General features: G+C 41.0%; 1 protein-coding gene across 1 annotated transcript in view; it reads right to left on the bottom strand.

Moving 5' to 3' along the window:
• Positions 1 to 14667, bottom strand: part of ITGA9 (integrin subunit alpha 9) — a gene marked incomplete at its 5' end in the record, with an annotated part of 226891 nt that overhangs the window by 65761 nt on the left and 146463 nt on the right. Inside the window, one exon of the mRNA XM_082480032.1 lies at positions 11035 to 11185. Coding sequence (XP_082336158.1) covers positions 11035 to 11185 — 151 coding nt within the window. The remainder of the gene's footprint in view (positions 1 to 11034; positions 11186 to 14667) is intronic.

The raw sequence follows: 14667 nt of genomic DNA, 5'->3' as shown, positions 1-14667 counted from the left end.
CTGCCTCCAAACGTTTTTGATCCAAAGATGTCCTGACCCAGAGTTAATTTCTGTGTACTCCCTAACACTCTGTGTACTCCTTTTCAATGAACTTTCATATCTCCCTCAGTAGTCGTGCACTTTTTTAGCACCCACTTGATCTGGTGGCTTTTCAAGCGAGGAGTGCCACAGCCTGACCAAACATGGTGCGAAGCAACCCTTTCTTTTCTTTGCTTCCTACCACAGACAGTAGGATAGCAGAAAAAATTCATTGCTTCCCTTAACTCCACTCAGTCGATTTACCAGATGCCTTCCTCAGCTGCTGCCTTAGGTAGCCACCTTGAAAAACACATCTTTTGTTGCCATCACTTGCAATACTGTTTTTCATTTATTCCGAGAGATGCAAATCTCTCCTTTCTAAAGGCACAGAGGGTCATTTCCAGGCATGATGCTGGCAACAGCTTTTTGCATCCAACAACAGGACAACAAGTAAACAGGAAAAAAATAACTGGGAAGCAAGCTGGCCAGCTGAACTCCCATCATCCACAAAGCAAAGGGAAAATGGACTCGGCAACCTCCTCTCTGTTTGGAGCACTGGTCCAGATGCTCCTCTCCAGTGGGATCCCAGTGCTGGGTAGAAGTGCCACAGTATCAGGAACAGTCACTGAGATATTAATGCAGCCAAATACAAAGCTGAAACTTGGAGGAAATCTAATCCAAACTCCATCTCCTCCATCTACTTGCACCATATTTTAGAATTTGTACATTTACTGGTCTGGTCCAGTGATTTTGCCAAGCAGCCAGTGGCCCACACATACATAACCACTGGACTGTGAGTCAACTGTGATAGGAAATTCAACTCAAAAGAGATGCTTAAAGAAGATTGAACACAGCATACGTTCTTTTTGGCATCCCCTGGTTACAAGTCTCATCTTAAAAAACAAACCCGCAAAAGGTACGACTGGCAGTTGTCCACCAGGTTAAGACACTGACACAATGCTTTTCAAGTTTCATTTATAATTTCATGAAAATGGAGACTTAGGTGCAGAATGGGAAAAAAAGCCACAATCCACACATAACAAAGCATTACAAAATGGTGCCTACTTAGTTTGCCAACGAAGATAAAACCTTTGCTTATAAAAATGTGAAGACACACTTTTTGAAAATACTACATTGCCAGTATGTACACTAATATACTACTAAGCCTAAGGCAACTTCCATGTACTCACAGTGTCCTTCAAGCTCCACATACAAAATCATAGTAAAACCCTGAGGACAATAAAGTCTAAGGGAAAATCAGGTTTCTGACTCCGCAGTGATATAGTTAAAAAGCAACCATAAAAACTTTTACATTAAGTATCTCTGACACTCATTCAACTAAATTCAGCAGTAATTTAGAGTGTGCTATTCCTAAAAAACCCAACTTTTTTCTATAAAACTGCAGAAATTTCGTTGGATTAAGTGCCTGTCCAGACACAATGCAGTTATCCAGAAAGGAAAATTAAGTCTTGAGAGTCAAAAATAAAAGCATGTCCAGAATCATACACTGGCATGTTCCTATATTCTTCATACCATTACACATATATCCAAACTACATACACTGTTGTAATGCAGTGCATTGCATTTGCTTACACCTTTATTTCGAAAAAATTGTGTATGAACACCTATCTTTTTATCTTTATTATCACCTCATGATCTGTGCATAGGAATATTAAGGTAAGTTTAATAACAGCAGTGCATTCTCGTGTGTATAAGTCCACGTTCTCCGATAACCCTGGGGAAAATCAGAGACGTGGAAGCCGTTGGGAGGAGAAAGAGCTCTGGGGTCAGCATTCCTTCATCTCACTTTACATGTAGATGTATGTATGTATGTGCTCACACACACATGTTGTCTCACACTATTAAATCATGGTTGCATGGCAACATTAATAGGGAAATTGTTTTTTAATTATTACAGATAACCCACGGGTTATACACATTATTATTCTATAATAACAAAAAGATATCTTCAAAACATGCTTCTCTTAAAATTAAAAGCAGAAAAAAAAAACCACATGGCAGAAGTCAAATAAATGAACCAATATTCATCTCCTCGTGGTCTTTCTGAAAGCACAGATACTATATGCCCACATATACTGTAAGACAACCTCCTGTGCGAAAGGCATCAATTATACCGAATATTGATGTATTCAACTGCAACACAGCTATTCTCTCAGTGTTATAATGAAAAGCTTACGTTAATAACGAGTTCAGGAAATAAATTCAAATGTCATTAACTTCACATAGTTCAAGCAAGAAGCATATGAAAAATCTCACAAATAACAATTAAAAAAAAAATCAAAACCAAACTCAATGAGGAAACACAATCAATAAAATCAAGTGTTACCCTCCTCCTTGTTCTTCCCTGGTGGCAATTTTCAAGCGTAAAGAATAATATTAAGGTAATAACAATAATAATGAGTTTGGCACTGGGTATTTTCCTGGAATTAATAAACCTTAGCTCAACCTATAATACCCAACAACCAAAGCCAAATCTGAAATTCCAGGAAATGCCTTTTGCAAATACACACAGGTTTGAGGGTTTTGGTCTTTCTCTTTCAGAAACGCAAATACAAGGTGCATCAGGACTTCTTCACAGAAAAACCTGATGACATGACAAATATTACGTAACCTAGAGACACTGCTGAAATGCAAACATATAATTCACTACCTACAGCACTGGGATATTGAAACAGGATTTTTTAATATGCATATTTCCTTTTTTTAAAAACAAAAGCTTAGCAGTTCACTTGTAAGGCTTTATTTTAGGAGGTGCCGCTCTACTTCACAGAGCAGCTTTTTAGTGCGCTCCTCCTTTTTCCCTTGCTAAGTGGAAATCACTGCGTTACTCTTCTGCAGATGGTTACGGCCAAAAGTCAAGCACAGGTTTTCTGGCCTCCTCCCAATGGCAGGCTGCGAAAGCGCTGCCGGCTGGGAACGCGCCTGGCTCGGCATCCCCTGCAGCCTGCCCGGACGGGGGGTCTGCTGAGACAGCCCAGAGAGGGGTCCCCTGCTCACCCCCTGAGCCTGAAACGGAGCCAGCTGAAATGCTTCTCGCTCTTCCTCCCCGCCTTGCTCAATGCCTCTGGTTTTGATGAAACACCACAGGAAGCTCCCTCTCTGAAAAAAAACCCAGGTTTGGGGCCCAAAGGCCTTATTCAGAGGGGGGGTGGGGGGTAACGTGCCTGCTTCTACTAATAGGACCACAGATTGATGCTGGTTGAACGCAGGGTTATGTTGCTGAATGTCAGCTGCTTCGGGAGGAGGGAGCCTGCCTCACCTACTTCCCTAGAAGAAATCAAGGCTCTCCTGAGAGCTTTTCCACCATGTTTTTGAAGGAACGGAAAGAGAAAAGAATGAGCAAGAGAGAGAAAACAGAAAGGAAACTAAAAAAATGCCGTGACTTTCCTTTCACGCCAGAAGTAACCAGGGTGTTCACAAGACAGAAAACCCCAGGGCCCCAGTGTCAAACCCAAGGAAAGGAAAGCTCATGATTTCTTAAGCAGTGCTGGCCCCTCCTTGGATTTTCAGCTAAATACTCTTCACAACCTTACTCATCTTTTTGACTGCACAGCTGGGTTTTTCTAAGTCTTTCTACAGACAAAACTGCTGTTGACTTCAGAGAGGCTACGCCTGAAGTATGACTGCAGGATCACGCCTTGTGCTTAACAAGATTAATTAAAGAGGGTTTTGTTTTTATTTATAGATCATATTAGCATCACAGAAGAAATCTGAATGACTAGGTGAAAGAGAGCAATTGCCAACAGCACCGCGACTACAACACCCCACAGGACTAAGCAACATAAATGCATATGTATATATGTATACATGAATATTGTAGATATAATGTAAATATATATATGTTTACACTATATGTAAACAAATATATGTATGTTTACAATTCTATTAGATTTTTCACTCGGGTATCATTTATCTTTTGGCACCATCTTGAGCCGTCTGTCTTAAAAGTGACTAAAAGAAACGCCTGCAAGAACAGAATTGACCTTTCATACCAGAAACTCGATAAACTTTAAGCTTCAAGTTACAACAAAAATAACCCCAAAACCAACAGCTTCTTGCTGCAATGAAAGCCACTGAAAGCCATGCAAATAATTTCTGACAAGTCTTTTGCAGTGGTTGTCAAAGTTCAGATGATTTTAAGCCTCATCCTTAAGAAGACAGGAGACAAATTCTGTCTCGTAGATTTCTCACCTCGAGTGTTGGTAACCCGCTCTCCACTGAGTTTAAGAGCAAGAGATGATAATGAAGAGAATGATACACTGGACACAGGAAAGTCACTAGTGATCTTTCCTGTAGGGAGAGCACAGGAGGACATAAACAAGGACATCCAGGAACATGTGTATTGTGCCCGTTGTATACTGGACTCTACCCTCCATGAAGGGTTTTTCCCCTTTCTCACAGAAATGCAGTTTATCAAGATAACCATCTAAATTGTGGTGGTTGGATCTCAGCAACCGAGGCAGCTGAATCCCTTTTCCAAAGCCTTCTCCCATGGCTGGCACTGATGCAACCGTGGCAGTGGCTCCTGATTCTGCACAGCTCCCGAAGCAGCTCAGCCGGTGAGCTATGGGCCACACAGGGACCAAAATGTGGTGGGCAGCTACCGCCTGCGGTCCAGGGAGCCCTTCTCCACCTCCTCAAGGAGGTCTCATAATTTCAGTGTTTTGGTTTTCCTTTTCCCTCCCTCACCTGGATGGAAGCCAGGACCTCCACTGATGCTGGGACATGGTGAAGCCCCACCCTGGGTGGTACGCCAGCAGGTAGGTCAGGATTCACAGAATCACAGAATTTTCAGAGTTGGAAGGGACCTCTAGAGATCATCTAGTCCAACTTCCCTGCTAAAGCAGGATTGCCTAGAGCACATTACTCAGGACTGCATCCAGGCGGGTCTTGAAAATCTCCAGAGAAGGGGACTCCAAACACTATTCACTAAATAGGCTTTCACTAGCCTATTAGCCTATTCACTAAATAGGCTTTGCTATAGCACAGGCTGCCTTCTAGACTCTACTAAAGTCCATCTCACATGACTTGTATTCATCCACATAGCTCTTCTTCCTTTAGAAAACCATTCCCTTCACAGCCCCAAGGGAAGAGCAGAGCTAGGCAGTCAAACAAAACCTCCTTTAGTAATCTGAGCCACACAAAGCATCCCAGCCTATTCCTCCAAACCACTATGTATATATACGTAAACAGTCAAACTAAGAGGCATGACGAGCTATGTCCAGGACAAACACTTTCCACATCACATAACCCAGTGCACAGCCCCATCTGATCAGCATAAACCTTCTCAATGTATGCGGTCCCATACATTTTTCTAGGACTATCAAGTCTTTAAAAGAGAGATGTTTGGTAATAGCCCACAAATCACAAGCTGTTTAAAAGCACACAACCTTCCCAAATCCTCACAAGAATTTAATAACACATTTTTGTACCGCAATATAAATTTTTATTCTGCCTAACCTCACCTGAAAGAAATATAATCAAAAGATACTGTCTTCTTGGATCTGAAGTTTCTGCTGCTTTCTGCAGAAATGCTTGGGGTGGGTCCCCACTGCAACTCATTGTTCCCCTGCAAGTAGCTTAAGATTGCAAAAGCTTGGAATTTTAAAGCTAGTTGAAGTTAGCCACATTTGGTTCTGCAAGGTCAGAGTCATTTAGGCTTTTGGAACTTTATACGCTATGGACATTCGATGAGATTTCTAATTGTTAAGCTGCTCCTGAAATGGGATTTAACAATCAAACCCACATAGGCTCTTCCAAGACTGAGCAGAACAAGATCTGAAGTCCTGAAAAATCATGGTTTCCGAATAATTTATTACAATCAGGATTTTGCCCAAAAACTTTAGGGATTTTGCATTCTATTCAGCAAGTTAATTTGTTGGGAAAAATGAAAAAAACTTCTTTCAAATATACATGATAAATCAGAGTATAGGAGAAAAATTTACAAGACTCCGATCAGTACCAATTACACAACTAAACCCAGTCTCCAATGCCCATTCCCTGAATGTGGGAGCGATACGTGAATCCCAAAGGGAGAGTCTAGATCAGAAGTCTAGCCTTCAATTCCCACTGGCTAAGAGCAGGGGGATAGTAGATGGTTCTAACAGCACCTGGCCTGAAAAAGGTGCTGCTCCTTACTTATCCCTAGGGAAGCATAAAAGTTGAGGTTTCCATTAAGCATCCACAGAAAAAGAAAATTAAAATAAACAATGAAGTCAGATAGCTTGAACTGCATGTATTTTTTTCTTTCCAATTAAGAAATTGGACAATTTTATGCCAGGGATGCAAAACATTTTGGTGCACTCCGGAGCAAAAGTTAAGCAAAAACAGAGAGGCAGCATGTGGCATGGTTACTGCCATGCTACTCACATTCCCAAGACCTGGTTATAAAAGCTCTCCTGGCAAAAGGCTTCAAATCCCTTCATGTAAGTGATATATGGCTCGGGCAATCTTCCAGACACACTTGTGTCAGTGCAAGGGGTCACAGCTTCCAAGCTACTTGGCATCACTCCCCTCTGACCTTCTGGCAGCGTGGTTTACAGGAGCAAGTCCAACTCACCCCACGCAAAATCAGCTGGATTAAATCAAACCACTAATTTAAAAGGTTTCTGCTAACCAGCTGGATGTGAATTGAGACCGATCACGTTAACTTGTCTGCCAGCGGATCCAAAGGGGCAGTAACGCTGGAAAAAGAGACATAATGAATACCCAGGACTTAAATTTTCCTCCAGTGTTATAGCTGGTTCCAAAAAGAGGGCATGTAGCTTTGGCTTTCATGCCGTATCAGTATCCTGCCCCTACCAGCCTTAAGACTCTTAGAAAGTATGAGCAGTATGGGAAACCGGTGTAAGAGAATTTCCAATTTGGAAAAAAGTTAAACTCTGCCTGTGTCTGCGGCTCTTCTGGGCAATCCTAGTCAAGAGATGCCAGCAAGTGCTCTGGGAGCAAGGAAGAAAGAGTTCATATCCAACTTGCGTGACCTCCCTGCTAATCCAGAAAGAGACAGTACCGCATTACTCGTCAGAAGAAAAATCCCCAGAGCCTATAAGGAGCATGACTCTGGTTATCGGCAATATTCGTACTCAACACCAAAGTTTCAGGTACACGCTGACAAAGGAATAATGGGAAATTACTACGCCTGAGGAAATCATAGCCTCACTGTTCACCCTGCCCTGGCCCAGCCCTGCTAACTTCACTCAGCTGTTGCGAAAGCTGCTGTGAGAAGCAGCGGGAATGTTACACACAGCTGGCTTTGGATGTTGGGAGCCTGTCTGAAATTGAGGAACAATCCACGGCTGGAAATGATGGTCAGCAATGGGATTTCCTGACCTATTCTCTCCGTAACCAGCGCTGAAATGGGATTAGCCAATAGATTCCCGCCAGCCCTTGCACAGCAGTGAGAGATTAAAGCTATACATATTGGGCTAATGCTGTTGGTTTTATTGTTATTATATGCTATTTTTAGATGACTGCTATTAAATCTCATGCCATACCCGAGTTGATTTAATACAGGTATTGCTCTGCCCCACCACATTAAATGCCACTGCCAGTTAGTTTATAGCGCTTTTTCTGCAACTGTATTGAAAATAGCCCTCAGAGCTGAACCGCGGTTAATGAATGCTTAGCCAAGTGCCTATTGCAAAACATCACAAGGCAGTAGGCAATTCCAATAGATGCAAAACGGTGTAGAAATTAGTAGTAATAGCTTTTTATTCTTTTTCCAGAGTCCGTAGCACACAAACAGTGATCTGCATTCTTCCAATAGGAAAGTGGTATCACCTCAGTTAAGTGGATTTTTCAGATTCTGAAATAGGATGTTTTCCTGAAGTTGAATTAAGATTATGGGACAACAGACTTTAAGATTACAAAAAAATAAAAATAATCTACTCTACACAGAAAAGGGGACCAAGATTTCTTTGTCAACATAGTGAAGAAAAAAAATTTCTAAGTGGCCACGAGGTGTCTTTCTCCTCTCTCTTTTTTCTTTTCTTTTTTTTTATTTCCTGCTTTAAAGAGAACATGATTAAATCTCCTCGTATTTCCAAAGGAATATTTTTCTTAGTGGACACATTATGAAACTCACTGCAGTGCAGTACTCCCATGCACCTGTAAAACAACTCGCCCCTTCAAAGGGGAGCAGTGACAAGAGAGTTAAAAGCGCTACAGGGAGCGCAGGCAGGAATGAGAAGTCAGTCTGTGCCACATACTGTGCTTCAAGAGAAGGACTGTCTGTCAAGAGCTACGGAAAGAAACCTTTGGGCTTCGTCCATGAAGCTGGGGAGGACTGGCTGCAGCATAACAGGAAAATAAAGACAGTGGAATACATGGAATCCCTTAAATATCAGTCGGCAAACACGTTTTGACTTCATCTAGAAATGGCAAAGACCTACCAGGTAGTCTCTCTGTCCACCACATCTCACAAAATCTCAGTCTCCAGAAAGGAAAGAGGGGCTAGCTCCACTAACGCCCTTCAGGTAACACTACCATCATCATCCCTGAGCTAAACCATTAATTTATTTTCAAACATGAAATGTGGCATTTTGAGTCAATAACCCTGTTGAAAAAAAAAAAAAAATTTTGCACTGTCAGGTCTCATTGTAACCAATCCATAGAAAGAAACAAAACCACATTGAATCTGCTAGGAATGGGGGACACAGAGAAAAGAAACAGAATTCACAGCATCCTGAAAGGGCTCCAGAGATAGGTATCGAAAGCCCACTGCACGACCACCGTTCTTAGAGTCACCTTGCAGAAAAAGGATCAAGCAACCATATGGAAGAGAGCGTTCTCTTCCACTCTAGCGTTATTCATTAAAAGGCAGTTGCTGCTGAAAGTTTCCCACAACAAGAAGCTCTTTTGATTCCAAAATTGCTCCACTAAGGGAAATCTTAGGAGTCATAATTTTTACTCTGGCTTTAAGATCTGGATTTTTGCCTGGGCAGTATTCAACCAGGAACAAAACCTATTTAAAGTACATGCACAGTACAGATGGGAGTAGGTTATGAAATGTGGAATCCATGATATTTTAAAAAAAAAATAATCTCATTGTTCAAAGAACTTAGGGAAAACATAACACTGTAATTGAGGCTATGAGGTCGTAATCCAGTTTCCCAACTGGACAAACGGTGAGGCCAACAGTATATAAGTTTGTTCTGAAGCACAAGCTCACTGAGATGAAGTAAAATAGTCCAACGCAGTGTTGGGACTTGGCTTTTCAAAACTGTTACTAAACCAATTATCAGAAAACAAACAAACAAACAAACAAACAAACTCTACCAAATCATCCACAAGAACAGCAGAATAGCAGCAATAACAGCAGACCATACCCTGATCCTGTTTGCAGGACCTGAAGAAGAAGGAAGCCTACATGCTTCCTTGATGCATGCTGTATTTTATTTTTTTAAAGAAATGCTAGTTTCTATTAGCAGAAGACACACTGAGCAGTGAGATAACCCTACAACAATGTCATCTGCTTCCAGAAACTGCTCCTCCTAGGCAGCATTCAGCACAGATGTTTCACGTCTACTACAGACCCAGGCTTAAGGTAAAACACGAAGGGAAACAGTGTATCATCTTCAGCTTGTTCCCTCACAGCCCTGGCCAAGAAGAAAAAACGACAGCAACTGGTGCTGCATTTAATCGGTGTGCATAAAATATTCGACATGTAAGCGCAGGAGAAAAAAAACGAACCAAAAAACACAACAACCTTTTAAAATAACATAACATCAAGCTGTGTTTCTTTTCCAGTGCAAAGGAATGGGAAACCTCCCCACTGACTTCAATTGGGGCTGGGCCAGACCCTGAAAGTCTTCGCATAAACTTCCATTAAGAAGTTGCGTATTGGCGTTAAGGCATTTCTATTTTATCCCCTGCTTTTCTTCTCCTGATAAACTGCACACTTGCAGCACATAATGTCTGAAAATTAAGCTTATAATACAAAGACAACTTTCTGAGGCTTGCAACTGTATTAAACATAGTAGTCAGAACTGAACACCAAGAGAATTAACGTGCATAAGAAATTATCGTATTTTCATTTATTATGTAATGAGTTAATTTAAGAGGCTTATAATAACTGAAATCTATCATAAAACATGACAAATAATGGCAAAATGTCACTGGTTCAATGGACCGAGTTAATCCCATACTTCACAACAGTTGTACTATGATTTTTAATATTGCTCTTACAGATTACAAAGCAAAGCAAAGCTCCAGCAGAGAGACAAACAACTGTGAAAAGCAGGAACAAACGGACTGAATGTTGTTACGACTGTACAGTTCCCATTTTGCACGATTATTTTCACATTACTCGCACTCAGACAAGCTTTTGCAGCTGTCAGTTTGTAAAAAGCTCAAATCAGTGTTTGTATTTCAACATTATCTCTAAATGAAGTCACGCTAATGAAAACATCCACGTATGTAAATCTAAATGTAAAGAGACTAAAGCTCAAAATATTCACCTGACTCGATGCAGGTGAAATCAAAAGCACTTTTGAGCTCTTGAACCTAGTGATGTCTCCTGGCCACAACCCAAGCTTGCACCAGGTCATGAGCAAAGAACAACCTTGTATCTTGCTTTCAACGAGGAGAAAATCTAGGAGTCCAGCTCAGGAGACGACCAGAACTTCTGAATGCAGTGTGGCGCCACTCAAACTAGAGGGACCCTTTGTATTTCAGCGCTGTTTGGTATACTACTGGTTTCCAAACCAGTCTTTCACTACCTCTTAGTACCTCAACCAAACAGTCTTTCTTTTTCATTAGTGCACCCCAAATAACAGCACTGTGTCTCCTACAGAAACACAAAGGGTGTAATTTACACAGATTAAACCCACAAAATAAACAAACTCAGTAAAGAGCCTGGAAGAAATTCAAGCCCAGCATTACCAGAAATAATGTCCAAATGTCTCAGCAGTGTGGTCCACTCGCTGTTGCTACATCTTGCAACTAAATTGGTTTGAAGTTAAGAGACTTGCTGACAGCAAGATTGGCGTTTCTTACCTTTTGCCACATTTTAATGAAGAAGAGCTCCCCAGAAAAATTGAAGAAAACATTGGTGTCGTAGGCATCATCCCCAACGTTAGAGATGGAAATGTTAAGTGAGATGTTCCTCACTGCTCCCAGGGCCAGGTAAGCAGTTCTGTCATCAACACTGTAGGCAGAAACAATTACATTGGTTTAACTCTGGGCAACTTTCACACTCTGGTCCTTCTTTATTCCTTCTATGAAAGTGTCACAACTCCACTGCTTAAAAGCTCAGCTGTCGGTAATTCAGGAGTGTGCTGAATGGCCAGTGCAGTGTGCTGGGCGCCGTACTGGGAATGAACAGCTCCTGAGTCCTTGTTCTGACACTGCCTTTTGTGACTGTAAGGAACTCCATGATCCTCATGTGAAACTATGTGATGTGACTTATTGTTAATACGATTTTATTGAGAATAAAATAGTTGAAGACTGTAAAGTGGACAAGGGAAATGCAACAAGTGTAAGATATCACGCCCCTATTCAAATAAACAGGGTATTTCATTTTGTCTATTAATAATTAAAACTTATTTCAATGTTCTAGTAACTTTCTGAAAAATCTTCTTAGAGTTATGCTACGAATAGAAAAAAAAAAAAAACAAACCAGAAAAGAGGGTCAAATAAAATCCAGAAACAGGTGTAAGTGGAAAAATGTATGAGAATTATAACCACCATCCACGAATGTGACAAATCTTTCCTTGAGTGTTTATGCTGGACCTAACACGAAGGAGTCATCTTCTACAAGTGGAATACCAAAGGAATGGTTGGATTAAAAAAATAACTATGCATCATGAATTAATACACTATTGTAATAAGGCATCACAGATTATGAACACGAACACAGACATGCACACACAGAGGGAAATATAAATATTTATACACACACATTTATTATTTGATATTTGGTATACACTTAATCATACTAGTCTGTCCAGAAGATAAGCTAACAAGGAAGAATAAAGGCTAAAGATATATCACAGAAAAACAGAAAATCAATGCACAGATCTGCAGGTCAAGGAACTAAAAGTACAGTAAAACATCATCTGAAATATCTGACGTATAGTTGTAAAAATAAGCAAAACTTTCCAAAATATCATCAAACTGGCTACAGTTATAACTGGAATCTAAGACCATTCATACATCCTGGAGAAACTGAGACAGTGTCACAGGGAAAACACTGAGTAGCTGTTCAGAAAAGGGCAGAGACCTCCAGCCACACAGCAGAGAGATGCTCCAAATTATTTCCCCTGGGGCACAGCCAGCGTGACAATCAGAAGGAGGAACCCCTGAGGAAACGTACCCTCACACCACCCACCCTGCCAGACACTGTTGCCTGATGCACGCACACAAAGCATCATGCAACGGCATGGAAAAATCCATAGCCCACCAAGCTGCCTTTCATTCACTCAGTTTCCATGAAGGAATGGATATGCTGGGAACACGCTGCTCGTCTGAGTATCACCAACTCTCTGAAAACAGCAGAGGTGCAGGATGAGAACCGTGTTTAAAGGGAGCCTGTCCTCTACTGCTGCCAGCCCTCCTCTGCCAGCCTTGCTCGTAGTACTGCAGCCAGAGCATCCGTGTAAAAGTGGGGTTTCCGAGAACGCAGTGCTTGTAAATCCTTCAGCATCTTCTGTCAACCACAGCCATACCAGACCTCCAAAAGCAGAGCTCACTGGGCTCCATCTCCCTGTGTTTGCCAAGGAGTTTCTAGACATGGGTTTCCAAAGGTACATACTGAAGCAGCCAGGGGCTCTGGTGAGTGAGAAGCCCAGAGCAAGATGGTCTCAACTCAAGCTTTAAGGCTGATGGCTGTGGATTGTGAGTTTAACTTTTCCACGTAACACAGATGACATTTATACCATATTTATTTCCTCTACTTAATTTACGTTGATTTTCATTTATTAAGCCCAAAATTATGGCTTACAGTTCAATGACAGCATCTTATGAGGCAGATATAAGTCTCCAGGAAATGTACCTGCTTTTTCATACTTACAATCAACTGCAGACACCAACCAATTCTACCAATAATTGGACACTTTGCTTTCTAAACGTTATGGCTTATTCTTATAGTCAACTATCAGTGCAAATAAACATTTGCAAAAGCATACACAGCACAGGATCCACTGCAAAACTAGTTTGAGAGATTCAAACAATTTGAGCTGTTGCTCCTTTTTTACCAAATTAATGACAAAACTATACGAGAGTACTTGCTAGCATTTAACCTTTTGGCCTCAACTTCAATGTTTACTGTTGAAAAGCAGGCAAATTATGAAGATAACTAAAAAATCTGCTGGGATTTTCTAATAATCAGAAGTGCGTATTTGGGAGCAAAGAAATAAAACAGCCATTTATCACTGTGAACTATTTCTCATGAACTTCATAATCTCACTTCTTGTAATCACTTCAAAACTTAATCAGCATCTATCAATCCCATTAGCAAAATCTGGGAGTATCGCTTCAGGAAGCAAAGGAATGTTACAAGATATTTATCTTATGCAGGGTTGATACAAAATGCAACGCACGCTACAGAATCCTCTCTGAATTGGTAGTAGCAGCACGTTGAGATTTAACATAAAGTTAAGACAACCGAGAATACTCCCATTCCTGCTGAATAATAAAAAATACTCAGAATGAAACTGTATTTAAAACTAAACCCACAAAAAATAACATCAAAATAAACACCATTGAGTTGTGTTACTCCTTTCTAAAGCTACAACTCCTCTGTTAGAAGTAAATCATATCCAAATGATTTTTTTAACAACCTTTTCTTCAGCAGAGAAAGAAAAGCAACTTTCTAAGAGCAACTGTAGTTGCTCCTACACAAAATTCACACACTACTAAACTCTGAAAAACCTCACTGATTTTAGGCTGACAGAGGAGTTCAGGTCTTCCCCTGAAAGGTTATACGAGACTGTGCTGTAAGTCCCATTTTAAGAGAGCAGCTTTCTGAGTCATTAAATCTGTGTACATCTGGAATCAATCAGGTTCACTTGCAGTGAGAAGAGGATTAGGAATCTCCCCGCTCACAGGGGAGCTCCCAGGCCCTGTTTGCTGCTCAAGAGCGTAACGTCATGGGGCGCAGACAGCCTGCTGCGGTGCTGGAGCAGCTCTGCTGCCAACCCGGTGCCATCCTCTAGCGCCTGCCGCACATTAAGCAGCACAGCTGCCACGTGAAAATATAGAACTAAAGAACTGTTGTCACCCACTAGAAACAAGAAAACAAAGCAAAGCCACCCCTATATCTCGACGAGGTATGTCAAACAATTTAAGAAACGTAATCAAGCAATGGCTTTCAGTTTACATTTTGTTGGATTAGAATTATAAAGTGACCGGCATCTTCAGCACCTCATAACTGTGCCCACATCAAGGAAGACAGGCTAAAAATAAACACGCAGCAGACTCAAAAAATAATAAAAAAAAAAAAATTAAAACAGGGAAGAAAGGAAGGGAAAAAAATGTCAAGATATAAACACTTAATTGGACAGAAGTACACCATCTCATTACATCAGGGAGTACACACGAATTATCAACTGCGTAAAAGTTCTGGGTAGACTGTAGATCTACATATACATGATATATAGGCAACCACATTTGCACACACATACGTACAGA

The sequence above is a fragment of the Vanellus vanellus genome, assembly GCF_965231255.1.
Source record: "Vanellus vanellus genome assembly, chromosome: 2".
NCBI classification, from domain to species: domain Eukaryota; kingdom Metazoa; phylum Chordata; class Aves; order Charadriiformes; family Charadriidae; genus Vanellus; species Vanellus vanellus.
Note: the sequence above shows the minus strand (reverse complement) of the source record. Positions and strands in the feature narration are given on the sequence as shown.